The sequence below is a fragment of the Malus sylvestris genome, chromosome 15 (assembly GCF_916048215.2).
Source record: "Malus sylvestris chromosome 15, drMalSylv7.2, whole genome shotgun sequence".
NCBI classification, from domain to species: Eukaryota; Viridiplantae; Streptophyta; class Magnoliopsida; order Rosales; family Rosaceae; genus Malus; species Malus sylvestris.
This window is the reverse complement of record NC_062274.1, coordinates 15777053-15801405: the sequence shown is the minus strand read 5'-3', so window position 1 is coordinate 15801405 and position 24353 is coordinate 15777053. Positions and strand designations below refer to the sequence as shown.

At 39.9% G+C, this 24353-nt stretch overlaps 2 protein-coding genes across 2 annotated transcripts; one reads left to right on the top strand and one right to left on the bottom strand.

Moving 5' to 3' along the window:
• Window positions 1-10949: 10949 nt before the first annotated feature.
• LOC126604033 (glutathione hydrolase 3) lies at window positions 10950-14622 on the top strand. Its single transcript, XM_050271085.1, has 7 exons — window positions 10950-11155; window positions 11949-12289; window positions 12639-13157; window positions 13283-13518; window positions 13605-13869; window positions 13952-14089; window positions 14178-14622. Exons 1-7 carry the CDS (start codon window positions 11038-11040, stop codon window positions 14448-14450), a joined length of 1890 nt encoding a protein of 629 aa, XP_050127042.1. The 5' UTR covers window positions 10950-11037; the 3' UTR covers window positions 14451-14622.
• On the bottom strand, window positions 14618-16394 carry LOC126604034 (AP-4 complex subunit sigma-like). Its single transcript, XM_050271086.1, has 4 exons — window positions 16162-16394; window positions 15179-15265; window positions 15022-15090; window positions 14618-14903 (listed from the first exon to the last, which is right to left on the bottom strand). The coding sequence occupies exons 1-4, from the start codon at window positions 16300-16302 to the stop codon at window positions 14769-14771; spliced, it is 432 nt and encodes a 143-aa protein (XP_050127043.1). The 5' UTR covers window positions 16303-16394; the 3' UTR covers window positions 14618-14768.
• Between the last annotated feature and the right edge of the window lie 7959 nt (window positions 16395-24353).

Genomic DNA, 24353 nt, shown 5'->3' with positions numbered 1-24353 from the left:
GCTTGTGCCGGTGTATCCGAATCGGTTTTCGCTCGCTATGTTCATAAATTTGCCTGACATTATGTAAACCCTACTTATCAATCCTCGAAAGTCCGAATTCGTGACATGTTTGATTACGAAACGATCGTGTTGTAAATGAAATAAAAATACTAATCAACATTGTTTCTAATTACAAGGGACTTGGCTTGGCCCTACATCGTACTCTGTTTTTAGGCATGAGAACTTGTGATTTCCTGCAAACTTATTAGGAGTGGGGTGGGTTGTGGTGGGTCTGTTCACTAACTCGACGGCTTAGGCGGTGCTTAGTTTGATGTCAGCATAACGAAAGCGATTGTTTATGTTTGTGTGCACGTATCATAAAAGTCTTTATCCACGATAACGATACGAAGCTCGACTACTCCACTTAAAAATTGTTCATCAGCACACTGCAACTGGTCATAAACAATTAAAGTAAATCTTTTATACCAAATAAGACGCAAACTTATAACAATAAATGAAAAAGGTGTTAAACTTATTGCAGTCATATTTGGAATAGAAATGTGATTGTGTAAATCCTAGTAGATAAGAGAATGTATCTTATATTCCTATTAGGAGTAGATTACCTATTAAATGTTGTAATCCTAAAGGGAAATGTTTTTACCTATCCTACTACTGTAAATAAAGGCACAATGGGATGAATCAAAGACACCTCACAATTAAATCACTCTCTTCTCCCTCAATATTGCCGGCCCCCTCTCTCTCTAAACCGTAGATCGTTCAATCAAATAGGCCTACAACATGTTATCAGCACGCTCTTTCCAAAAGCTAATGAATTGACGCATTGTAGGAGGAGGCTATCATCCACTAAATTCAAAGGCTTATTCGTTTTCTGCTAATCATGTACGCTTAAAATAAAAGAAGATATTTAAAACGTCCACAAAGCATGAAAACATTCCTCATGATGCATGAACCCTCTATGTTTATATTTTCCTTTCGATATATATATATATATATATATATATATATATATATATATATATATATATATGTTCATATATTTGTCAATATATATATTTGTTTCATGCATTGCACAATTAAATTGTTATGTGGAATTTGTGAGTCAAACTATATAAAATAAATTAGAAGCATATTTAGGGTTTTCCTAAACCCTTAGGGATTTGAAAAAAGAAAGAAAAAGGAATTGGACATGGTGCGGCACACCACCGCACCATCACTGTGGAAGCAGCCACCAGGCCTCAGCCTGGAACTAACCTCGGCAGGGCCTGAAGTCACATGCCCAATCCCGCTGCCTTGGCCCGTAGCCATGACACCAGCTCTTCGCGGTTGGGCTTCCCGCCACCCGTGCCCATACCAAAGCGAGCACTTTGCGTTCACCCCAAGCCCGCTTCTCGAGCCCAATTTGATGGGTCTAAAGCATGCTGCCGTGCCCTCCCCTCAACCCAAACTGAAACCCAGCTGTGGCTGAGGTTTCTCCCGCACCCCCATGTGGCCTGCAGTCACTCCCGAGGCCCTTTTGGGCCTTGCCTTTTACTCAAGGCACCCAACCCTTCTTTGGGCTATGCTATATTTTCGACCCGATACTATTATTTTAATATTATTTAGCTTCTATAATCGACCCCGTATGGCCCGATTTATTGAATTAATTAAAAGAGACATGCAGTCTATTAATCTGATAATGAATCCAAAATTATTGACATGAAGATCACTTTTGGATATTAACGATTCAATAATTTATTTTTATACTTTGAATCGTGATATACTTTCGTAGTAATGAAGCTCTCACACTTGAGTTCCCGAAGAACCTTAAATCCACTATATTCAAAATAGTATATTACATTCTGTGTTTCTTGCAGAAACCTCTCATTATGAACAAATTGTTCATAAAGCTAAATTGAACCTGTAGTTTCAAATTTAGTGTCTTGAAAACCGAAATTTTCATTCAAAAGATACCACATGAAACCTGTAGTTTTCATGCATAAATTAAACCAATACATGTCTATAGAACCTGTATGTTCTACGATATATGTCTATGGTTTACCATATGACTACTCACATTTTCCCCTCTGTTTTAGGGACATGTTGAACTTAAACAAGCTCGATTTCTTCGCTCTAGAAGTCTCTGGAAGAAACTATCTGAAGTAGGTTCAAGACTTGAACCTCCATCTAATTGCAAAGGGCATTAGAGCCATCATCGAGACACCTATCGCCGACAAACCTGTTGACGAAGCTCAGAAGGCTACTGCAATGATCTTCATACGAAGACATATCCATGATGCACTGCAGACTGAGTATCTCGCTGAGGAGGACCCACACACCTTCTGACATACTCTGGCCGACCGTTTTGACCACCAAAAAGACATATACTTGCCTGAAGCAAGATATGACTGGCAGCATCTTTGCTTCCAGGACTTTAAGTCCGTGAATGAATACAATTCTGAAATTTGTAGAATCCGTTCACTGTTGAAATTCTGTAAAGTGGAACTAACTGAATCAGATCTCCTGGAGAAGACATATTAGACATTCCATGCCACCAATATTGTCATGCAGCAACAATATAGGGCACATAAATTCACCAAGTTTTCAGAATTGATCTTTGTTTTACTTCTTGCTAAAAAGCAAAACCAGCTTTTGATGAAGAATCATCAAACTCGACCCACTGGCTTGAACGCCGCGCCTGAAGCACATGCAACCAATTCTAGCAGCCATAAACGACGAAAAAATCGTCATGGTCGTGGAAATGGATGGCATGCCCAACCACGGGCCTAAGGTTAACAGAGTGCCGCACCTAAGGGAAGAAATGTGACCCATCAGCGTAAATCACTCACCCCTATGGCCCCGAACTTCAAGAATAAGGGCAAAGCTATCGTCGCTTCTACTGAACTGGACATGTGATATCGCTGTGGATCAAAGGATCATTGGTCATACGTATGCCGAGTTTCCCTTGAGGCTATTGCCAAGTATCATTCCCGTCATAAGTCTAACTTTGCACATGTGGATCATCTGGAAGATGTAACTACATCAATGAAGATATCGGATTTTTAGAAGGCGTCAGCGCCTATGAATGAATAAATTAGCCATGTTTTTAGGGTGTTTACCCCTAGTGGCCGGCCCTACCCCCCTATTTTTCTAGGTTTATGGTTTAATTTTGAACAAATTTTCTAAGTATTTGGAATAATTTGTTTGGTTTTGGTTTGTTTTGAATTATGGATTGTTATTTGAATGGATATTATTTTCTCAAATTGCTTAATTGAATGAATGGACTTATATTTATGCATGTGATCAATTCAATCAATTTATTTCTAGGTATGTCTAGTGGAGAAGTTGGTTGTCTGGCAGATAGTGCAACCACGCACACCATCTTGTGTGAACGACACTATTTTACTAACTTAATACCCAAGAAATCTCATTTGACAACTCTCTCAGGCTCATCCAACCTGATTGAAGGATACGGAAAGACATGTATCATGTTGTCCAATGGTAAATCTTGACCATTAAGGAGGAATTCTATTCTCCACGTTCCGGAAGAACATTGCTGAGTTTTAGAGATATTCGAGATAATCAATATCATATTGAAACCACTGAAGATAATGGTTCTGAATTTCTTTGTATCACTTCATACAAATATGGCCAGAAGCGTATTCATGAGAAGTTGAAACATCTGCTGAGTGGGCTGTACATCACAACCATTCGCGACATAGAAGCCCACACAGTGTGGCCGACCCTATGCATGAGTTACAGGACATTTTGTTACTTTGGCATGACCGTTTGGGACATCCTAGACGTGACATGATGCGCCGTATCCTCAAATCTTCACATGGGCATAAGTTACATCCCTATGTTAGACTCTCGCCATGCAAAACATGTTCTTTAAGGATGTCGAATACTTGACCTTCATATACAAATATTATTCACGACCCCCCTAAGTTTCTTTAGAGGATTCAATGGGACATTTGTGGACCTATCCAACCAACATGCGGACCATTTAGATACTTTATGGTGTTGGTTGATGCATCGACAAGATGGTCACATGTTTGCTTGTTGTCCACACACAACGCTGCGTTTGCTAAACTCCTAGCTCAAATCATTAAGCTAAGGGCGCACCACCTTGATTATCCAATTAAGTCGATTCGACTGGATAACACTGGAGAGTTTACGTCACAGACTTTTAACCATTATTGCATGTCGGTAGGGATTGATATGGAACATCATGTACCTCATGTTCACACCCAAAACGGCTTGGCAGAAGCTTTCATAAAGCGCATTCAATTGATCGCTCGGACTTTGGTTATGAGAAGCAAACTGCCGGTATCTGCCTGGGGCTATGCAATATTGCACGCAGCTATGTGGGTTCGCCTGAGGCCCACTGCTACCCAACCACATTCATCGTTACAGTTGGTCGCTGGATACGAGCCTTACGTCTTGCATTTACTGGTGTTTGGGTGCGCCATTTATGTGCTAATAGAGCCGCCGCTAAGTACCAAAATGGGTCATCAGAGAAAAATGGGAATCTATGTCGGTTATGATTCACCATCAATTGTTCGCTACTTAGAACCCTTAATATAAGATCTTTTTACCGCACATTTTGTGAATTATCACTTTGATGAGACAGTCTTCCGGTCGTTAGGGGAAAATAAGCATGCTAATATTCCTATAGAACACCGCGAATTGTCGTGGTACGCTCCCACTATGTCTCATTTAGATCCCTGCACTGCCCAGTCTGAAACTGAGGTGCGACGAATTAAAGATCTTCAGAGCATTGCTCAAAGCATGCCAGATGCTTTTAATGATCTAGTAAAGGTGACAAGGTCACATATACCCGCTGTAAACACACATGTAAGGATATATGTACCTTGTGTATGTCAACAACCCGCCTGGGAAGGACGGACAATCCCCGAAGGTGGGGAGGCCGCACCCTCCACGCGGCAAGGTACATTGACGGCTAGCCAATCATCTGTTTCGATCCTGAAGCGTGGCAGACCCCTTGGTTCAAAGGATTCACAACCCCGGAAGAGGAAAATGGCACCAACTAGTGACCCTAGTTTGAATCAAATCATCGCCTACTCATCCGTTCCAATGCATGAAGTTATTCTAGATTACGGTGATCCTTCAGACGAAACATGCTAGCTTCCCGAGAATCTCAAGATTTCGGCCCACTATGCAATATTGGATGAGGTTTGGAATAGGAATAAGATGATCGTCGACGATACATTTACGTACTCAATAGCTACTGACATCATGCTTAGTGATGACATTGAACCATGTTTCGTCGATGAATGCCGATGTAGAACCGATTGGTCAAACTAGAAACAAGCAATCCAGGTCGAACTCGATTCACTCTTGAAACATAAGGTATTTGGACCTATCGTTCCTACACCACCACGCGTGAAGCCTGTTGGCTACAAGTGAGTTTTTGTGAGAAAGCGTAATGAGAAGAATGAAATAGTGCGATACAAAGCATAATGAGAAGAATGAAATAATGGACGTGGTAACCACGTATCTCTATAGGGATCTAGATACTAGAATTTACATGAAAGTTCCAGAAGGACTTCCATTAACTGGTTCAAATAGTTCTAGACCACTGAACACGCTCTTAATTAGGTTGAGGAGGTCACTTTATGAATTGAAATTCGGGCGGATGTAGTATAACCGTTTGAGTGAATATTTGACAAGTCAGGGTTATGTGAACAAAAAATTATGCCCATGCGTGTTCATAAAGAAGTCATATTCCAGATTTGCAATCGTTGCAGTTTATGTCGATGACATAAACCTCATTGGGACTCCCGCAGAGCTTGAGGAAAGTACTGCACACTTAAAATCGGAATTTGAGATGAAGGATCTTGGGAAAACTCGATACTGTTTTGGCCTAGAGATCGAGCATTGTTCGGATGGAATCCTAGTACATCAATCGAACTACACCCAAAAGGTGTTGTGTCATTTTAATGAGGATAAAGCGAAACCTTCAAGTACACCCATGGTCGTTCGGACTCTAGATACTAAATGAGATCCATTCCGTCCAAAGGAGGATGAGGAAGAGATTTTGTGTCACATCCCGGCCCGAGCCCCTACCATATCCCGGGCTCGACTCCACCGTAGCACAATATTGTCCGTTTTGGGCCCCAACCACGCCCTCACGGTTTTGTTTCTAGGAACTAACACGAGAACTTCCCAGTGGGTCACCCATCCTGGAATTGCTCTCACGCGAACTCGCCTAACTTCAGAGTTCCTATGGAACTCGAAGCCAGTGAGCTCCCAAAAGGTATCGTGCTAGGTAGAAATGAGAATATACATACAAGGCTTACAAGATCCACTCCCTTGGGCGATGTGGAATGTTACAATCCACCCCCCTTAGGGGCCCGACGTCCTCGTCAGCACACTTCCGGCTAGGGATTAGCTCTGATACAAAATTGTCACATCCCAGCCCGGGCCCCCACCATATCCCGGGCTCGACTCCACCGTAGCACGATATTGTCCGCTTTTGGCTTCAACCACGCCCTTATGGAATTGTTTCTAGGAACTCACACAAGAACTTCCCAGTGGGTCACCCATCCTGGGATTGCTCCCCGCCCGAACTCGCTTAAATTCGGAGTTTCTACGGAACCCGAAGCCCGTGAGCTCCCAAAAAGCCTCGTGCTAGGTAGAGATGAGAATATACATATAAGGCTTACATGATCCAATCCTTTGGGCGATAATGTGGTTGTGAGAATCACGATGAATTCTTCGTTGAATTATTTATTTTCAACTTGAATAAAATTGTAAACGGAGATTTTAATTGTATTCACCATAAAAGAAATGATGGAAATAGTTCTAGTTCCTTCTCGTAACGCGACAGTTGAAATCTCGGGGACGAAATTAATTTTAATGGGGGATGAATGTAATACCCTGAAAATTTAAATATATGAATTATATATTCATAATTATGAATATGGGGGAAAATTGAAAATAAATCGATTTATGGTTATGAAGAATTTAATCGAGAACTTTTAAAGTTTTGTTTCCAGAAATTATTATAATTTATGGGTTTGTATTATTGAGATTTATGTCATTTTTGGAGAAATTATATTAATTCATTTAAGTTTAGTTTTAAATTAAACTGGTTATGAAGTTTGAAGTTTGGGAATTAATTATTTAAAATCCGTAGACCTTTCGAAGTCACAATTTATGTTTTTGAATAGAACTCGATCTCACGAACGCTTAGGCTTAAACCGTTCGTGAAACAGAGTTATAACGAAGAAGTTATTAACGTTTAAAGTTAGGGATATTCTGGTAATTTTATTTCCATTTAGAATGCTCCAGAAAATCTGGAGCAATGAGTTGTGCCACGTGTGTGGCTATGATGAAAGGAAAAAACAAATGATGGACGACTGTGATTAAAAGAAAAGAATAGAAAGGAGAGGAGAGGGAAGGAATCAGATGATAGGGGCCAATAGGGGGAGAGAGCAAGGAGAGGAAATGAGAGATGGGAGAAGGAGGGAACCCTTCGACCCGGTTGTATTCATGACTCGACTCGGCCAGATCTTCCAATTCCAGCCACCTTTGATGACGGGAAGGGTGCCAAATTAATCCTTACTTTGAACCCAATCGTTCCCTCTTCCTGTTACACCCTAAAAGTAAGACACTTGGCCTTGAAATTAGGAAAATCGCACCGGTGGGTGCGGCAGCTCTTGCTCGAGATTCCCCAAATTTTGAAATGTTTCCATCCAATTACTACCACCATTAGACTCCCCTTAAGGCCTGGAACAAAGCCCACACATTGGTTGGGACGTCGAAGTTGTTTTAGAGTCGAATTAAGAACACCAAAAAACAAGGGTTTTCGGCAGTTCGTGGCCAATTTGAGATGTTTCCCAGCCAAATGGGACTTGGCCACATGTATGAAACTTGCTCCACTCATTGAGATCTACATTCCTGTAAAATTTGGTAATATTAGGAAATAATTGATATTTTCCAACAATTTGGGGTGGCTGACCACCACCGGCGGCGGCGCGTGGCCAGTGGGCCGACGCCGTATTTTTAAGCTAATTTTGATGTTCTGAAATCAAATTTAATAAGCACTTGGTGTAATACCCTTGTTTGAAGCTAGATGGTGATTGTTAGTTATGTGTAGAAATATCAGAGTTTAATTGAATTGGAATTTGTGAACTACGAATGACTTGATTCCTGTTTAGGGTACATAGGCAATCTAACGAGACGTTAGATGCAACCATAAAATATGTAAAGTTAAATAAATTCGAGATTAAAGGTTGTTAAAATGGAAATTGGTCCATAAAGGGAAATGGTGTTAAAAAATATGAAGGTGATGTCGTACATTTGGTATGGAATTATAATTATGGAAACTTAGTGAAACTTAAGTAGAGATTGTAATTGTAGGATGTCGTACATTTGGTATGGAATTATAATTATGGAAACTTAGTGAAACTTAAGTAGAGATTGTAATTGTAGATAGTTAACTAAGCTAGTAAGATTAAATATTTGATAATTAATCTTTGAATTAGAGGTTGCTTGATAGAAGAATTTGGGGAATTAAGTTGATAACTTAATTGATTGTTACAGTAATTAAAAACATGGTTAATTTTATAGGAATTAAATCGTTTGGAGATTTAGAAGAAATAATAAAAGAAATAGTAGCAAACTAAACAAGAGTTTAGTTTGGGCCTATCACTAATATTATTATTTCCCGAAATAAAACAAATAATTCGGGGCAGGGCATTACATTTTGGAACCCGAAGTTCCTTACCTAAGTGCAATTGGGGCTTTATTGTACTTGACTCAATGCACTAAACCTGACATCTCATTTGCTGTGAATCTTTTGGCAAGATACATCAATGCGCCCACACACAAGCACTAGAATGGTGTTAAAGACATTTTCCGCTATCTTAAGGGTACAACGGATTTGGACTTGTTCTATACCCACAAATCTTCGAGTGTTGCCGCCCCCTATGGTCCTCGGATTGATTTTCGCCTTGTTGGTTATGCATATGCTGGATATCTGTCTGACCCACACAGGGCACATTCTCAAACGGGTTATGTCTTTACCGTTGGAGACACCACTATATCTTGGAGGTCTACCAAGCAAACACTAGTTGCGACTTTGTCAAACCATGCTGAGATTCTTACCCTACTTGAAGTATCGCGTGAGTGTTTTTGGCTGAGAGAAATTATGGGACACATTCGAAGCACTAATGGTCTTACATCAGTCGTTGACCTTCTTACGACGATCTTTGAAGACAATGCAACATGTATCGAGTAGTTAAAGAAGGGATACATCAAGGGAGACAATACCAAGCATATAGAGTCGAAATTATTTTACTCATACCAGCAACAGCAGTATCAGACCATTGAAGTCAAACAAATCCGTTCCTAGGACAACCTGGCCGATCTTTTCACTAAGTCATTGCCCAAGTCTACTTTTCAGAAGCTCGTCCAAGGAATCGGTATGCGTAAATTATCTGAGTTGAATCGCTTGTAGTTCTTTTATTTAGAAGTTATGTCTAACTCAAGGGGAGTATCTAGAAGCATACTCACATGATCTTAATATACTATTTTTTCCTACGATTAGGAGCATTTTCCCACTGGGTTTTTGCTACCTAACGAGGTTTTAATGAGGCACCCATCATAGGATGATCATACTCCGTTAAGTTCACTACTTTCGTCCTGTTTGACGTTTGTTTAAGGACATTATGCATACTTCTCACTTTTCTCCTTAGTTTATGGGTTTTCCCCATGCCTTGGGTTTTACCATAGCGAGGTTTTGTGAGTTTTACTACAAATGCATACTTCACTTAAATTTGAGACTCACGATCACCTGTTGTGCCAATGACTTCATCAACTATTCTACCTTATATGCTGAAGATTTGATGCGATGGTTTGTTAAGTATTTACACACTCAAGGGGGAGTGTTGCAGTCACATTTAGAATAGGAATGTGATTGTGTAAATCCTAGTAGATATGAGAATGTATCTTATATTCCTATTAGGAGTAGATTACCTATTAAATGTTGTAATTCTAAAGGGAATTTTTTTTACCTATCCTACTACTATAAATAAAGGCATAATGGGGGTGAATCAAAGACATTTCACAATTAAATCACTCTCTCTTCTTCCTCAATATTGCCGGCCCCATATCTCTCTAAACTCTGGATCGTTCAATCAAATAGGCTTACAATAAAACCAAGATTTTTGTTATGTGGTTTAATAATGTTGTTTCTTACCTATAAATTAAAAAAAAAAAAAGTTTGACTTCAGATGACGAGTCCAACACTTGATAAAAACCCAGTGCAGACGGATCTAAACCTTCTATTTCGTTTCTTTGTCTGTCGCAGGTATGGTAGGAGATCATCTCCGGATCCGTTCCACTAAATTCACTCAATTATCAAATTCGAGCTCTTGAACTTTGATCTAACGGTTAAAGTTATTATAACTTTTAAATGAGCTCCTTGATTTTAGCCATTAGATCAAATTTCAAAGGTCCAGATTTGTTGATTTGAAGGATTTGGTGGAAGAGATCCCAAGACGATCCTTTCCTGCCGTATCTAAACTCTAAAGCCTATATAACGTTAATGTCTATTTTTTGTTTTATGGATTGAAAGAGAAAAATCCTATAAGATTCAAAACTCTGTGTTGGGCCACAATGGGAACTAAATTAAGAGATACGATTTATGCACATCATTTTTCTCTTTCGATGTTTTATTTCTTCATTTTCTTTTACTCTACTCAATTTAAAATGAAATAAATAAGGGTGTGTAGAAGTCAATTCCGGATTAAAACCAAACCATCTTCCTCTTTCTCTCCTTATGTCCTTATGTCCTTATGTTCTTGTTTGGTATAAATATATAAATGTATGTAACCATCCTCTCCTTATAACGGTGACAAATGCGTTATTTTCTGTGACAAATGTACATTTGTCATGTCTCACCACAACTATTATTTCATAGAAAATATCTAGGGAGAGTGCCACGCAAAGAAACAAGTATAACTACTTTTCCCTGTCAAAAGCACCTAACCTTCTCTCCCTTGGTGAGTCTCAGAACAACAGAGAGGAATAATGGGGGAGCAGAGCTTGGAAGCTCCACTCTTGGGCAGTCATGGTTTGGCCAATAACAGCAAAAAGACTGCCAGACCTCTCTGGCTCCTCCTATTTACATTTTTAGCCATCATCATCTGTCAGTTCTCTCTCTCTCTCTCTCTCTCTCTCTCTCTCTCTCTCTCTATATATATATATATATATATATATATATATATATATATATATCTCTGATCATATATATGTGTGTGTGTGTGTGTGATCTTTGTGTTCTGGTTTTTGATATTGTAAAAACTTTCAGTTTTCTTTGATTATGGAACCCCGATTTTCTGTTTTTCTGTTTGATCAACATGATTGAGTTCATAAAAGGCAAGTCTGTGGTGCTCAACCCTGCAGACTGCAGCTATGGAGGAGACCAAAATATTCATAATTTCAACTCGATCGTTCTCTCATAGCTTAATTTCCACTATAAGTTTTACATTTTATTTTCTCCGGATAATTTTCCTTGTCAAGGTTATGAAGCAATTCAATTGGATCTCACCAAAATTACAAAAAAAGGTTGTACCCAGTGCACAAGGCTCCCGCTTTACGCTGGGTCTGGGAGAGGTGAATGTCGGCTAACCTTACCCCCATTTATGAAGAGGCTGCTCCCAAGTCTCGAACCGGAGACCTACCGCTCATGGGCGAAGGCACTTGCCATCGCACCAAGTGCGACCTCTTATCTCACCAAAATTACAAAAAAATAAAAAATTTATGCACACACGTCAAACTGTGATTTATTTAGAAACAAAATCAGAAAATTGGTATCTACCCTTTTTTTTTTTTTTTTAAGGTTCTTGTTTATACAAAGTAGAAGCATAATTCTTGGCCACACATTGTAAAGATAAATGCTTTAATAATTGACCATTTCTATTTTTCATTTAATTTTCTAGTTGTAGGCCTTATATTTGGAGGGGACACAAAGGGCTGGTTACTTGAAGGAGCAAACAAAAACAATGAGGGGAAATTTGGAGGCAATGAATCTGACATTGTTGAGTCAGGAAATGGAGTTGTTGCTGCAGATGATGCCAGGTGTTCCGAAATTGGAGCGTCGATGCTCAGGCAGGGAGGGCATGCTGTTGATGCAGCAGTGGCAACTGCATTGTGCCTTGGTGTTGTTAATTCCATGGCAAGTGGGATTGGAGGTGGAGGTTTCATGCTAGTGAGATCTTCAGCAACCTCCCAAACCCAAGCTTTTGACATGAGGGAAACTGCCCCATTAGCTGCTTCACAGGTCTAAAAATTCTATCTTTTTGGCTGAAATGCTAGTTTTGTTCGTAGAGATATTGTATAGGAAGACCGGACGCATTATGAAACCTCACTTCTGTTTGATTTTCTTCGACTTTGATCGCATTTATAGACATTGTTGATCCATTATGGTCTAGAATGGTCCTTTAGAAGTTCGATTTCAGGTTAATCGAAGCGAATAACATCAGAGACTAGAAACCTAAAAGAATCAACCATGTCAGTGGATATGATGGAAGTTGAAGAAAATTTAGCATAAAGTGAGGTTTTCTTAAAGAGTCCTGCCAATGGGTCTAATCTAATCCTTTAGGCTGATCGTTGTCATTGTAAACAAACAGAATATGTATGCGAGCAATCCCAAAGCCAAGGCTGAAGGTGCACTGTCTATGGGAGTTCCGGGTGAGATAGCCGGTCTCCATGAAGCTTGGTTGCAATACGGGCGTATTGCTTGGAGGACTTTATTTCAACCTGCAATAAAACTTGCTAGAGATGGATACATAGTTGCTCCTTATCTGGGAGGATATCTAAGTACACATGGAGATAAAATTTTAAGCGATCCTGGCTTGAGGCAAGTGTTTGCACCAAATGGGAAGATGTTAAAGGCAGGCGATACATGCTACAATGTGGAACTTGGCCGGAGCTTAGAGGCGGTGGCAGAACTTGGGCCACAAGCATTCTATAACGGCACTCTTGGCGAGAAATTAGTCGAGGATGTGAGAGAGGCTGGTGGGATCTTGACAATGGAGGATCTGAGGAATTACAAGGTGAATGTTGTGGATGCAATGGCTGCGAATGTGTTGGGCTACGCTGTTTTCGGAATGCCTCCTCCTTCGAGTGGAACATTGGGGCTGTCTTTGGTGGGTGGTTTCTCTTTCCGAATTCTTTTTTTTACCATTTTGTTCTTCAGAAAATGCAATAGCTTATGAAAGCATTAGTTTTCAATCCTAATGGGATGACGATGGCAATGCCTTTCGAAACACAGGTTCTGAACATTTTCAACAGCTATGGAACCACGGATGCTGCGAACGGAGATCTTGGTCTACACCGCCTGATTGAAGCGTTGAAACACATGTTTGCAATCCGAATGAATTTGGGCGACCCTGCTTTTGTTGATACAAGTGAATACACGTCTGCTATGCTTTCCCCATCTTTTGCAAAGAAAATTCGGCAGAAGATATTTGACAACACGACTTTCCCTCCAGAGTACTATTTGCACAGGCACGATCAGCTGACTTTTGTAGTTCAAATTAGAGCTTTTCTCTGAGTGATTACTCTAAAATTTTTTTCAGCTCATAATTAACCAGGTGGAGTCAGCTCAGAGATCATGGAACAAGTCATTTCTGCATAGTAGACGCAGATAGAAATGCAGTATCGGTTACAAGCACCGTAAATTACCCTTTTGGAGGTGGAGTGCTTTCTCCTTCTACTGGAATTATTCTCAACAACGAGATGGATGACTTCTCAACTCCGACAGAGGTGTCCCCCGACCATCTCCCTCCTGCTCCAGCAAATTTTATCGAACCAAATAAGAGACCTTTATCTTCCATGACTCCACTTATAATCACCAAGGTACAGAAACTGCTGCATTGCATACTTTGCGTGTCCTTAAGATAATAGTAGCTAGTAAAAGGAAAGTTTTCGGCATTTGCAGGACAATCAGTTGGCCGGGGTCCTTGGCGGTAGCGGTGGTATGAACATAATTCCTGCAGTAACCCAGGTTTTCCTGAACCACTTTGTATTGGGGATGGACCCTTTAGATGCAGTTCAAAGTCCAAGGATCTACCACAGGGTTTGCTTTCTTGCTTCAGTTCATATCCATGATAGATGTTATGAACTCTCTACGTTTATTTAATTTTTTTTCTATTAATTCCGTGCAGCTGATACCGAACATTGTTTCCTACGAGAACATGACTGTGATAGACGGGGATCACATTGAGCTTTCAGATGAAAGAAAGCTCTTCTTGCTAGAGCGAGGTCATAAGATGCAGGCTAAGGCAGGGGAAGCCATCACTCAGCTCGTTGTTCAAAGCCTTCGAAACCCTGCAAACATAGGCCGGAAAAGCGGAAAGAATTCTACCGAAGAAATTTTTCACGGTAGACTCACCGCTGTAAGTGACCCGAGAAAGGATGGGAGGCCTGCAGCCGTATGATTGCAAGTTTCTGTAGATTAGGAAGGAGAGGCCTTAGTCGGATTGTGCAGATTTGTTCGTACATAGAAAGACATCACGCGTAGCGTAGGTTAATTTCAGTAATGTTCTCCTTCCCTATGTGTTTTTGGATGAATTTCAGCAATATTATAGTGTGTTCCAACTTCCAATTAAACCAATCACAATTTTCAATAACCAAGAAAAAATAATGGTATTTATCCTCATTGCAGTTGTTGCACAACAGGCAAACAAAAACAAAATCAAACCCTTCGAGTAACTCGATTCAACGCATAGCAAACTAGCATCTAAAATGGCATCTCTCTAATTCATCTTGTCCATCAGCTGTATCGGTGCCAGAATGCTAGACTTGTTCGTCTCAACAATGCATCCATTCATGACCATTTCTTCTAGCATGAAATGCGCTTTCTCCAAATGGAACATGATGTCTAGTTCACACTGCAAATTCAAGAGTAGGAAAACAAAAGTCGGAAGTAAATACCAAGAAAATGTTGGTTTAGCTCGGAAGTTACAAGAAAAGGTAACTACGCACTCTGTTTCTGGAAGAGGAGCTTACCACATTGCCGAAATGGCGGTCCATAGTCTCAACCAACAGATGTATGAACTCCAAAATTGCAAGCTCATTCTGCAATGGAAATGACAAGAGGGAAACAACGATTGGAAGACACGGTTGGAGGCATCAAAAGAACAGGTTTGTGTTTTGAGTAACTTACTTCATCATTGTCAACTCCAACAAGGAAAAACAACGAAGCATAGCGCCTGTACACAATTTTGTAGTTCCGATGCTCAACAAACGAACACTGTTCCATGTACAAATACACATCAGCATCATAAACATGGATAACGGCTTTGCATAGTATCTACTAATAACAAGAAAACAAAAAACTAACTTCAGTTAACTCAAAAAGAACGACAAGTTGATCAAGTTTGATATACTTATGCTATTTAACTACAAAACTTTATGACACAGCCCATCCAAATTCCATGCATATGCAAGCAAAGAAATAACCACTACCGGTGCTAAACATGACTAGCATTAGCATTCCCCACCCAGTCACCTATGCGTAAGCATCCTAATAACCGACCAACGCAACCCGTTAGGCGTTTACTAGACCTCGTTCAAGGTAGGAAGGCAGGTAGTGAACTCTTCCACATGAATTAAGCTCAGCAAGACCCAAAAATATGAACATCGAAAAGGGTTCGTGACAAATGAGATTGCCCACCAAAGCCCCTAAACATAAAATCCTAATGCAGAACATGGATCATAGGGTAATGAGGGTAATGTAGCAAGTGCTTGATATTCACAATCTGTATTCTAACTTGAAATCATCAAACTTATACTCGGAGTTTCGAGTTCGATCTAAGCGAATTAACAAGAAGAACACCTTATTTTCTGAAACAATAACTCGACGCACCCAGTAAAAATTAAGAAAAACAAAACCAAAATAACCCAACAAAGTTTCGGATCCCAGTTCCACTTTTTTTTCGATGAACAAGCAAAATCCATCGTCACCTAATGATATTCCAAAGTTCAACAATTTAGCATGAAAACTCAGCATTGAGCAATTGGGCATTGCTAATTTCGTATGAAATAATAGAAAATCGGAGATTCTGGTTCCGATAATTAGATTCGATGATCAGGCGTAGAAATCGATGAAAGGGAAGTGCAGAGAGAGAGAGAGAGAGAGAGAGGTACCTGTTGCTCTGTGCGGGCGAGGCATTTGCGGACGATTTCAGGTTCAAGAGCTCGCCGTTCTTCAAGAGTGAGGTATTCGTAGTATTGGGCAAGCCGGGTCTGCCCCTGTTTGTTCACCATCAGTATAAATCTGATCCCCATCTCCTTCCTCCTCTCTCACTCTCCAACTTCTCAGACGGACGCTGGTTTTCTGCAGCTCGAGCAGCCTCGTGGATCTGTTGTTTTTTAACTATATTTTCATAACAAGATATTTGTTGTAGCATAAAAACATCATTTGAATTAATCAGATTTTTAAATTTAGTTTACTATTTAATATGGTATAAAAATATAATATGAATAGCATTAGTATTACTCGTGATTATCCACATCAAATATTATCTAAAATAGTATAGAAATATGATATAAAAACATGATATGAATATTATTACTCTTTTTATTTTGTACGAAGCCTCGAGGATCTGTTTGGCTGAATCATTTTTCACAAGCTTTCCCTTTTCTTATTAAAAATATATTTTCTTTTTCCTATAAGTTTGGTGGAGAGTGCCGAACGTGTCTCTTTGAATAGCTTCTATATTTCGGCAGTGAGATACCGAATATCTTCCCAAAAAAGTTCTAAAGTTGTGTGCTACTGAACCTTCCTACACGTGTTTGGTGCTGGTGCTGGTGCGGTGAACAAGCACAGACCATATCTTTTTAAGGGCTAATTTGAGCTATTATCCTTGAAACTTGATTTTTATCTCACTTTGTTTTTTAAAACTCAAAAGTCGGACTTTACTTTCTAATACTTAAAAGTCGCTCAATTTTAATTACATGTTTCTGTTATTTTGTCTTAAAGACATATAATACTAGAAAGAATGGGTGGCATATCACTTCTTGATCTTCCCAAATGACGTCTTGGTAATCCATTACTTTTTTTCATGGTAGACTGCATCACAGTAAAATATTCTGCAAACAAAAGCCTTACATCCCCGAACACCTACAACAATAAGACTTCGATTCTCGCCCTCTCTTTTGAATAGATGAAACTAAAATTAAGGAGCATTACAGTAGCGATCTCAATTGCAAGCATAGCTGATTTCCTTGTTCAACAAGTTGTCCTCTAAACCATTTTCCTTATCCAGCAACTGGGTTGGCGGATCTTCCTCTTTCTTGTCCTCGATGACATCTTTAGCACTCAAGAAGCTCGGCTGGTTTGTCGAAGATAGAAGCCGGGCCACATTCTGTCAATTATCACAACCTTGTTCTGCTGCTCTATGATTCTCTGCAAATCATCCATTAAACAATCACTTCATGTCAATCATTAGTTCATGCTTTATCGAAAACTAAAAGATCGATGAATTTTATAGTTAATGTACGTTAATAGAACTAGTTACAAACTTTTAATCAAAACAGAGTTGGGGACCCTAAACAGACATTTAACTTAGAGCTGGCCCTGAGGGTAGTTGGAGTAGGCGCCTGCCTAGGGCCCCACTTCAGAAGGGCCCCCAATTTTTTGACGAAACTAGGCACGCCTAGACGGAAATAGGCGGGAGCTATGCAGGCTTATATGTAAACGCTGGCATCTGGAAATCTTTTGTTACAGGGTTGGTCTCGCGCAAGGAAGAAGACAACCATATTCCCAACATCATTTTAATTACACGATTTACTTAAGATGGTCCCACCATCTTTTTATTTTTATTTTATTTTTATAGCTGCATATCTTCTCCCTTTTAAATAGTCTCCACCATCTTCTTTTTACTTTTTTGCTTCTCTCTTAAATATCACCTTTATGTTTATTTTTATGAGGTTTTATTGCTCTATTTTAATATCACACCACATATATCTTTATTATGTACCTAAAAGGTTAAAACTCTCACCTTTTTGAAAAATGACATTATTTAATGTTCAAATTAATTAGTTTATATAATATATAATAAATTATTCAAATCTGCCTCATCCGCCTAGGTTCGTACACAAAAACAACTATCCTCTTCACTCTAGTATTTTCCCTAGCTGTATGATGTTGTCTCTGTGATCTAGCCATTCATTCATTTATTGAATGTAATAAGTAACATTGTAACAATAGAAAAATGATTGGAATTTGGCGTACTAGGTAAGGACTTATCTTTCGGTTTGAATTGGTTGAAAAATTAGATTATGTAAACTTAATAAGTGCATTTGCATCTAAAAACGTGAGACGGGTAATATTTGAGTAATGTTTGTATATCTTTTTTTATATTAATTTTTAATGATATTTGATGTAATAGACTTTTCACGTATTTAATGATTTTTTTTTTTACACATGTCAATGTACAAAGGGTCAGGAGTAAGAGAACTCTAGGACCTCACTTCGAAGGCTCGCCTAGGGTCCCCAAATTCTCAGGGCCGGCCCTGATTTAACTATACATAGCTCACGTTTTAGTATTCTTTTACTGTATGTTTAGTATCCCTCCCATTCTATTTTTTGTTAAACATCTGTATGTCTGCGTATGCCTCCTAGTTTTATGCATGATATGACGCACTCATATGGAAGGGTATATAAGAATGTCTATGTTGCAAAAATTAGATAACCGAAATTAGGCTCATCAAGTCTCAAATTTTTGTGCTTGCAAGTATACGAATCAAATGATAGTATAGCATATAAGTACGGATATCGTCTCATAGAGATCGAATTGATTCTAAAAATCTTACTAACTAAATTGAAACAACTTGTGTTTGTACCATACTTGACCAATCTCGAAACTACTGAGCACTGATCAACGTTATACCGTCAAGGACCCAGAACAATTTCCTTCCAACCAAGAGGCCAATCACAGCACGACACGTGTCGACATCAGAAGCCAATCATAGCGCGGCACATGTCGACATCAGAAGCCAATCACAACACAACACGTGTCAATGTCAGAATGAAACTAGAAACTCTCTTCTATAAATAGAGATCATTCTCTCACAATATTTCCTAATGTCATTTGTACTAAATCATTCACTAGTACTCACTAAAGGAGAGCTTGAACATATGTACTTGTGTAAACCCTTCACAATTAATGAGAACTCATCTACTCCGTAGACGTAGCCAATCTGGGTAAACCACGTACATCTTGTGTTTGCTTCCCTGTCCCTGTCCATTTACATACTTATTCACACTAGTGACCGGAGCAATCTAGTGAAGGTCACAAACTTAACATTTTCTGTTGTACCAAAGTCCTCATTGATTTTGTGCATCAACATTTGGCGCCGTCTGTGGGAACGACACTTATTCCCACTCTCTTCAGCTTTGCCAAGCTGGTTTCCACCATTCGTACACTTTCTTTTGACTAGGCATCCCTCTCCAACATGGGGAGCGAAGGAAGCCACAACACACAGAATGACACCCCTCTAGCACCTAGTGCGAAGCAACGAAAGAATGAAGGAAAAAGGGTTGCTCTTCAAGTTAAAGTCAATGAGCTAGAAGCTCAGAACAACAAGATAGCAATGAAGAATGAGGTCCTCCAGGAGCAGTATGAGAAGCTCTTTGAGACGCTCCACGAAACTAGGCGTACTCAAACACGCGAGCTCGTTGCCCCTGTGGACATCAACCATCATCTGGGTACCCCCCAACACGGAGGGTCACCTCCCTTTGACATGGGTATCCCTGATGAGGAGTGAGCTAATCATCAAAACATTGATCAACATGAGACTTCTCTCAACCTAGATGCTTCGACCCGAAGCAGGAGAAGTGGAAGAAGACACCTTCTTGCAAAAGGGTTGGAAGGATCGAAAGCCGTTTATCGTGACTGCCAAGACTTCCTAAAGCAATGTCGAGAGAATCCCCTCCACATATGCTCGAAGATCAATAACCCAAGGGTTTCTGAAAGACTCGGTCCCCTCCCACGACCCAGGCCCGCTGCCAATTTAGGGAAGGAACAACAGGTCCTAGAGGAACATGAAGGTACAGGGGACTCTGAGGTATTCCAACAGACTCGCCCTAGAAGTCAGTACGGCGAGTCCAAGAAAAAACCACACGCCCTTGCTCAAACTTTCCTACTTCCAAGAGGCAATGGAGACTTACGAAAGAAAATTCCAATGGTACATGTCTCCACTCAAGACCCTCTTGTCATACATCTCCTTGAAGAAGTAAACAAGTTGAGGCCGAACGTCAGTCCAAGACACCTGACTAGAACCAACCCAGGCCTGGCCCTCTCATAAGGAGGATCTTCGACACCCCCTTCAAGCGAAGACAAAACAAAAGCTTGGTTTACAACTATATACTGGAAAGAAGGACCCAATTGAACACCTTAACCTCTTTGAGTCCACCATGGCATATCAAATGCACACCGACAAAGATCGATGTCGTATCTTCCCCTCCACCTTCTCTGGCGGAACTCTAAACTGGTATTGCCGTCTTCCACCTGAGACAGTAGACTCATTTGAGGAACTGAGGAAACTGTTTGTTTCTCAACACATCTTCCAGACCGATCGCTTGCATTCTACAGATGACTTGTACACTATTTGCCAGAAGCCGGACGAGTCACTACGAGAGTATGCCGGTTGCTTTAGCCATAAGTATTCTCACTACGCTGAGGCAGATGACAAGATCGCCTTCAAGGCCTTCACGATAGGCCTACATGATTGTTTCTTCAAGTACATAATCAATGCCAACACTTGGAAGACTTACTCTGAGGTGATGGCACATGCTTACAACCACGCTTCCGCCGAAGCAAGAACATACCAAGGGAACCCCCATATGGTTAACCCATATCAACAAGTAGGAAGTGGAAGTCAAGTTCTACCAAGTGAGGAGATCTTGGCCATTCAGACACCCATTGCATCATCTCCTGCCTCATTTAGCTACTCGCTAAGTCACCAAACGTATTTGTCTCTTTTACTCTCAGCAAGCCCATTATAACAAGAGGGATAAAAGTTCGTATCAAGACAACCATGGGTGAACGTACCGTCGACTATTATGACTATGGGGCCAAGCCTCACTCTTTTAAAGTGGATGACTAGGTACTGAAGGAAATGCTATTATAAGAAGGCATACACATTACAAATGTTTTGACTCTTAACCGCTTGAGATCTTTTGTCACACAAGCCATTCGGCAAATATTTAAAGAATAGGGAATTCAGACAACTTCTTCTGAGTCTTTTGCGTTCCTAGCACTGGAACACTTTGTCTATGCTGACCTACCATTATACTCCAACTCAGAGCTTCAACATGCATACTTTGACACAAAGTATGTGATACTAAGTATTACAACCAACATGGTTCACATATCAAAAGCATGGATCCCTTCATGCATAGCAAAACATTCATAAGCATCACTCATATCAATCAACATAAACATCATACATTCCAACATATTTATACATAAACATTATACATTCCAACACATTCATACATAAACATCATACATTCCAACACATTCATACATAAACATCATACATTCCAACACATCCATACATAAGCCAACTGTGTTTCGAAAGGGTTCAACATACTTTGTGTCTTTGACACTTGCTACAATGTGCCTCGGCACCTTGCCCGTATTCTCACCAAACAGGTGATGAAATGTGAAGAAGGAACTCATCTTCATGCCACCAACTAGGTGATGAAATGTACAACCCATACTCTCTTTCATGCCACCAACCAGGTGATGAAATGTACAACCCGTACTCTAATATCATTTGACAACTTGCCACTCATGCCACCAACCAAGTGATGAAATGTACAACCCATACTCTCTTTCATGCCACCAACCAGGTGATGAAATGTACAAATTGTACTCTAATATCATTTGACAACTTGTCACTCATGCCACCAACCAGGTGAAGAATGAACTCATCTTCATGCCACCAACCAGGTGATGAATGTACAACCCGTACTCTAATATCATTTGGCAACTTACCACTCATGCCATCAACCAGGTGAAGAAGGAACTCATCTTCGTGCCACTAACCTGGTGATGAAATGTACAACCCGTACTCTAATATCATTTGACAACTTGCCACTCATGCCACCAACCAGGTGAAGAAGGAACTCATCTTCATGCAACCAACCAGGTGATGAAATGTACAACCCGTACTCTCTTTCATGCCACTAACCAGGTGATGAAATGTACAATCCGTACTCTAATATCATTTGGCAACTTGCCACTCATGCCACCAACCAGGTGAAGAAGGAACTCATCTTCATGCCACCAACCAGGTGATAAAATGTACAACCCGTACTATCCTTCATGCCACCAATCAGGTGATGAAATGTACAACCTGTACTCTAATATCATTTGGCAACTTGCCATTCATGCCACCAACCAGGTGAAGAAGGAACTCATCTTCGTACCACCAACCAAGTGAGGAAAGCAACTCACCATTCATTCCACCTACCAGAAGACGAGTGGTACAACTTATACATGTGAACTCCTAGCATTCACAAATAATCAAAAACCCTCAAGCTTGACAACTCAACTAAGGGAGCACTTATGCCCAACAAGAGTTATAGTCACCAACAAAGTCTTATTACAAGCGTACAACAACTTCAGTCCATGGCATACGAAGATCAAGCTATTCAGCCCTCTTGCATCTGCTTCAGACATTTCCCTTCTATAACAATGCAAACACTACAACTCATAGAAAGCTTCACACACTCTTGATCAAGACAGTGTGAAGCAAAACCAATTTATGGTGCCAACAAGAGCTTCATCAAAGGAGTTCAACCATAATTCTCAAAAGCTTCACCCACTCTTGATCAAGACAGTGTGAAGCAAAACCAATTTATGGTGCCAACAAGAGCTTCATCAATGGAGGGCAACCACAATTCTCAAAAGCTTCACACACTCTTGATCAAGACAGTGTGAAGCAAAACCAATTTATGGTGCCAACAAGAGCTTCATCAAAGGAGTTTAACCACAATTCTCAAAAGCTTCACACACTCTTAATCAAGACAGTGTGAAGCAAAACCAATTTATGGTGCCAACAAAAGCTTCATCAATGGAGGGCAACCACAATTCTCAAAAGTTTCACACACTCTTGATCAAGACAGTGTGAAGCAAAACCAATATATGGTGCCAACAAAAGCTTCATCAAATGAGTTCAACCACAATTCTCAAAAGCTTCACACACTCTTGATCAAGACAGTGTGAAGCAAAACCAATTTATGGTGCCAACAAAAGCTTCATCAATGGAGGGCAACTACAATTCTCAAACCTTTGAAGCAAATTCAAGACTGTTCGAAGCAAATTCAATTTATATGGTTCATCCAAACCTTCAACTACTACAAGGTGTGACTTGCATCACAATCTCTTGCTCAACAGTGTGGAAGCAAAATTTGTATATGTTGTCTCTCCCACATTTTCAAATTTCTAGTTTCCCCAAAAAAAAAAAAAAGGAAATTCAACAAAGCTTCATCAATGGAGGACAACTACAAATTCTCAAAAGCTTTACACTATCTTGATCAAGATAGTGTAAGCAAAATCAATTCGTGGTACCCAATAAAGCTTCACCAACAAAAACTTCATCAATGGAGGACAACTACAAATTCTTAAAAGCTTCACACTATCTTGATCAAGATAGTGTGAAGCAAAATCAATTCATGGTACCCAACAAAAGCTTCAACTCTAAAGCTTCACCAACAAAAGCTTCATCAATTGAGGACAACTACAAATTCTCAAAAGCTTCACACTATCTTGATCAAGATAGTGTGAAGCAAAATCAATTCATGGTACCCAACAAAAGCTTCAACTCCAAAGCTTCACCTACAAAGCTTCAACTCCAAAGCTTCACCTATAAAAGCTTCACCCACAATAGCTTCATCTACAAAAGCTTCACTAACAAAAGCTTCACCTACAAAAGCTTTACCCATAAAAGCTTTGTTGATACACAAAACCGGAAGTCATGGAACAACGTAAATCCGACCGTGAATCTGCAAGTAATATAAATAACACAAGATGTATCGTGGTTCACCCCAAGGTTTGGGCTACGTTCACACTAATTGTATTTATCTGAGAGTACTTGTGAGGGAGAGAGTGTGAGAGCTTTGCTCTAGATAGGAGAGCCTTGAGAGGGTGAGAAGCCTTAGGAATTGGCCTCCTCTCATTGTGAGGGTGAATGGTCCTTTTATAGAATAAGGACTCCTCACTTATTACATATTTGCCCCTTCTTTTATCACATAATTACATTTAAGTCCCCCGAGTATTTGTACGAGATCTAAATACGAGATCCTAAATATGGTATAAATAGTA

Coding starts and splice junctions, on each gene's coding strand:
- LOC126604033 (XM_050271085.1), top strand. CDS start 11,038: ATGGGGGAGCAGAGCTTGGAAGCTCCACTCTTGGGCAGTCATGGTTTG. Junction 13,870..13,951: donor CTCCACTTATAATCACCAAG/GTACAGAAACTG, acceptor CGGCATTTGCAG/GACAATCAGTTGGCCGGGGT. Junction 14,090..14,177: donor GTCCAAGGATCTACCACAGG/GTTTGCTTTCTT, acceptor AATTCCGTGCAG/CTGATACCGAACATTGTTTC.
- LOC126604034 (XM_050271086.1), bottom strand. CDS start 16,302: ATGGGGATCAGATTTATACTGATGGTGAACAAACAGGGGCAGACCCGG. Junction 15,091..15,178: donor TTGGAGTTGACAATGATGAA/GTAAGTTACTCA, acceptor TTTCCATTGCAG/AATGAGCTTGCAATTTTGGA. Junction 14,904..15,021: donor ACCGCCATTTCGGCAATGTG/GTAAGCTCCTCT, acceptor TTGAATTTGCAG/TGTGAACTAGACATCATGTT.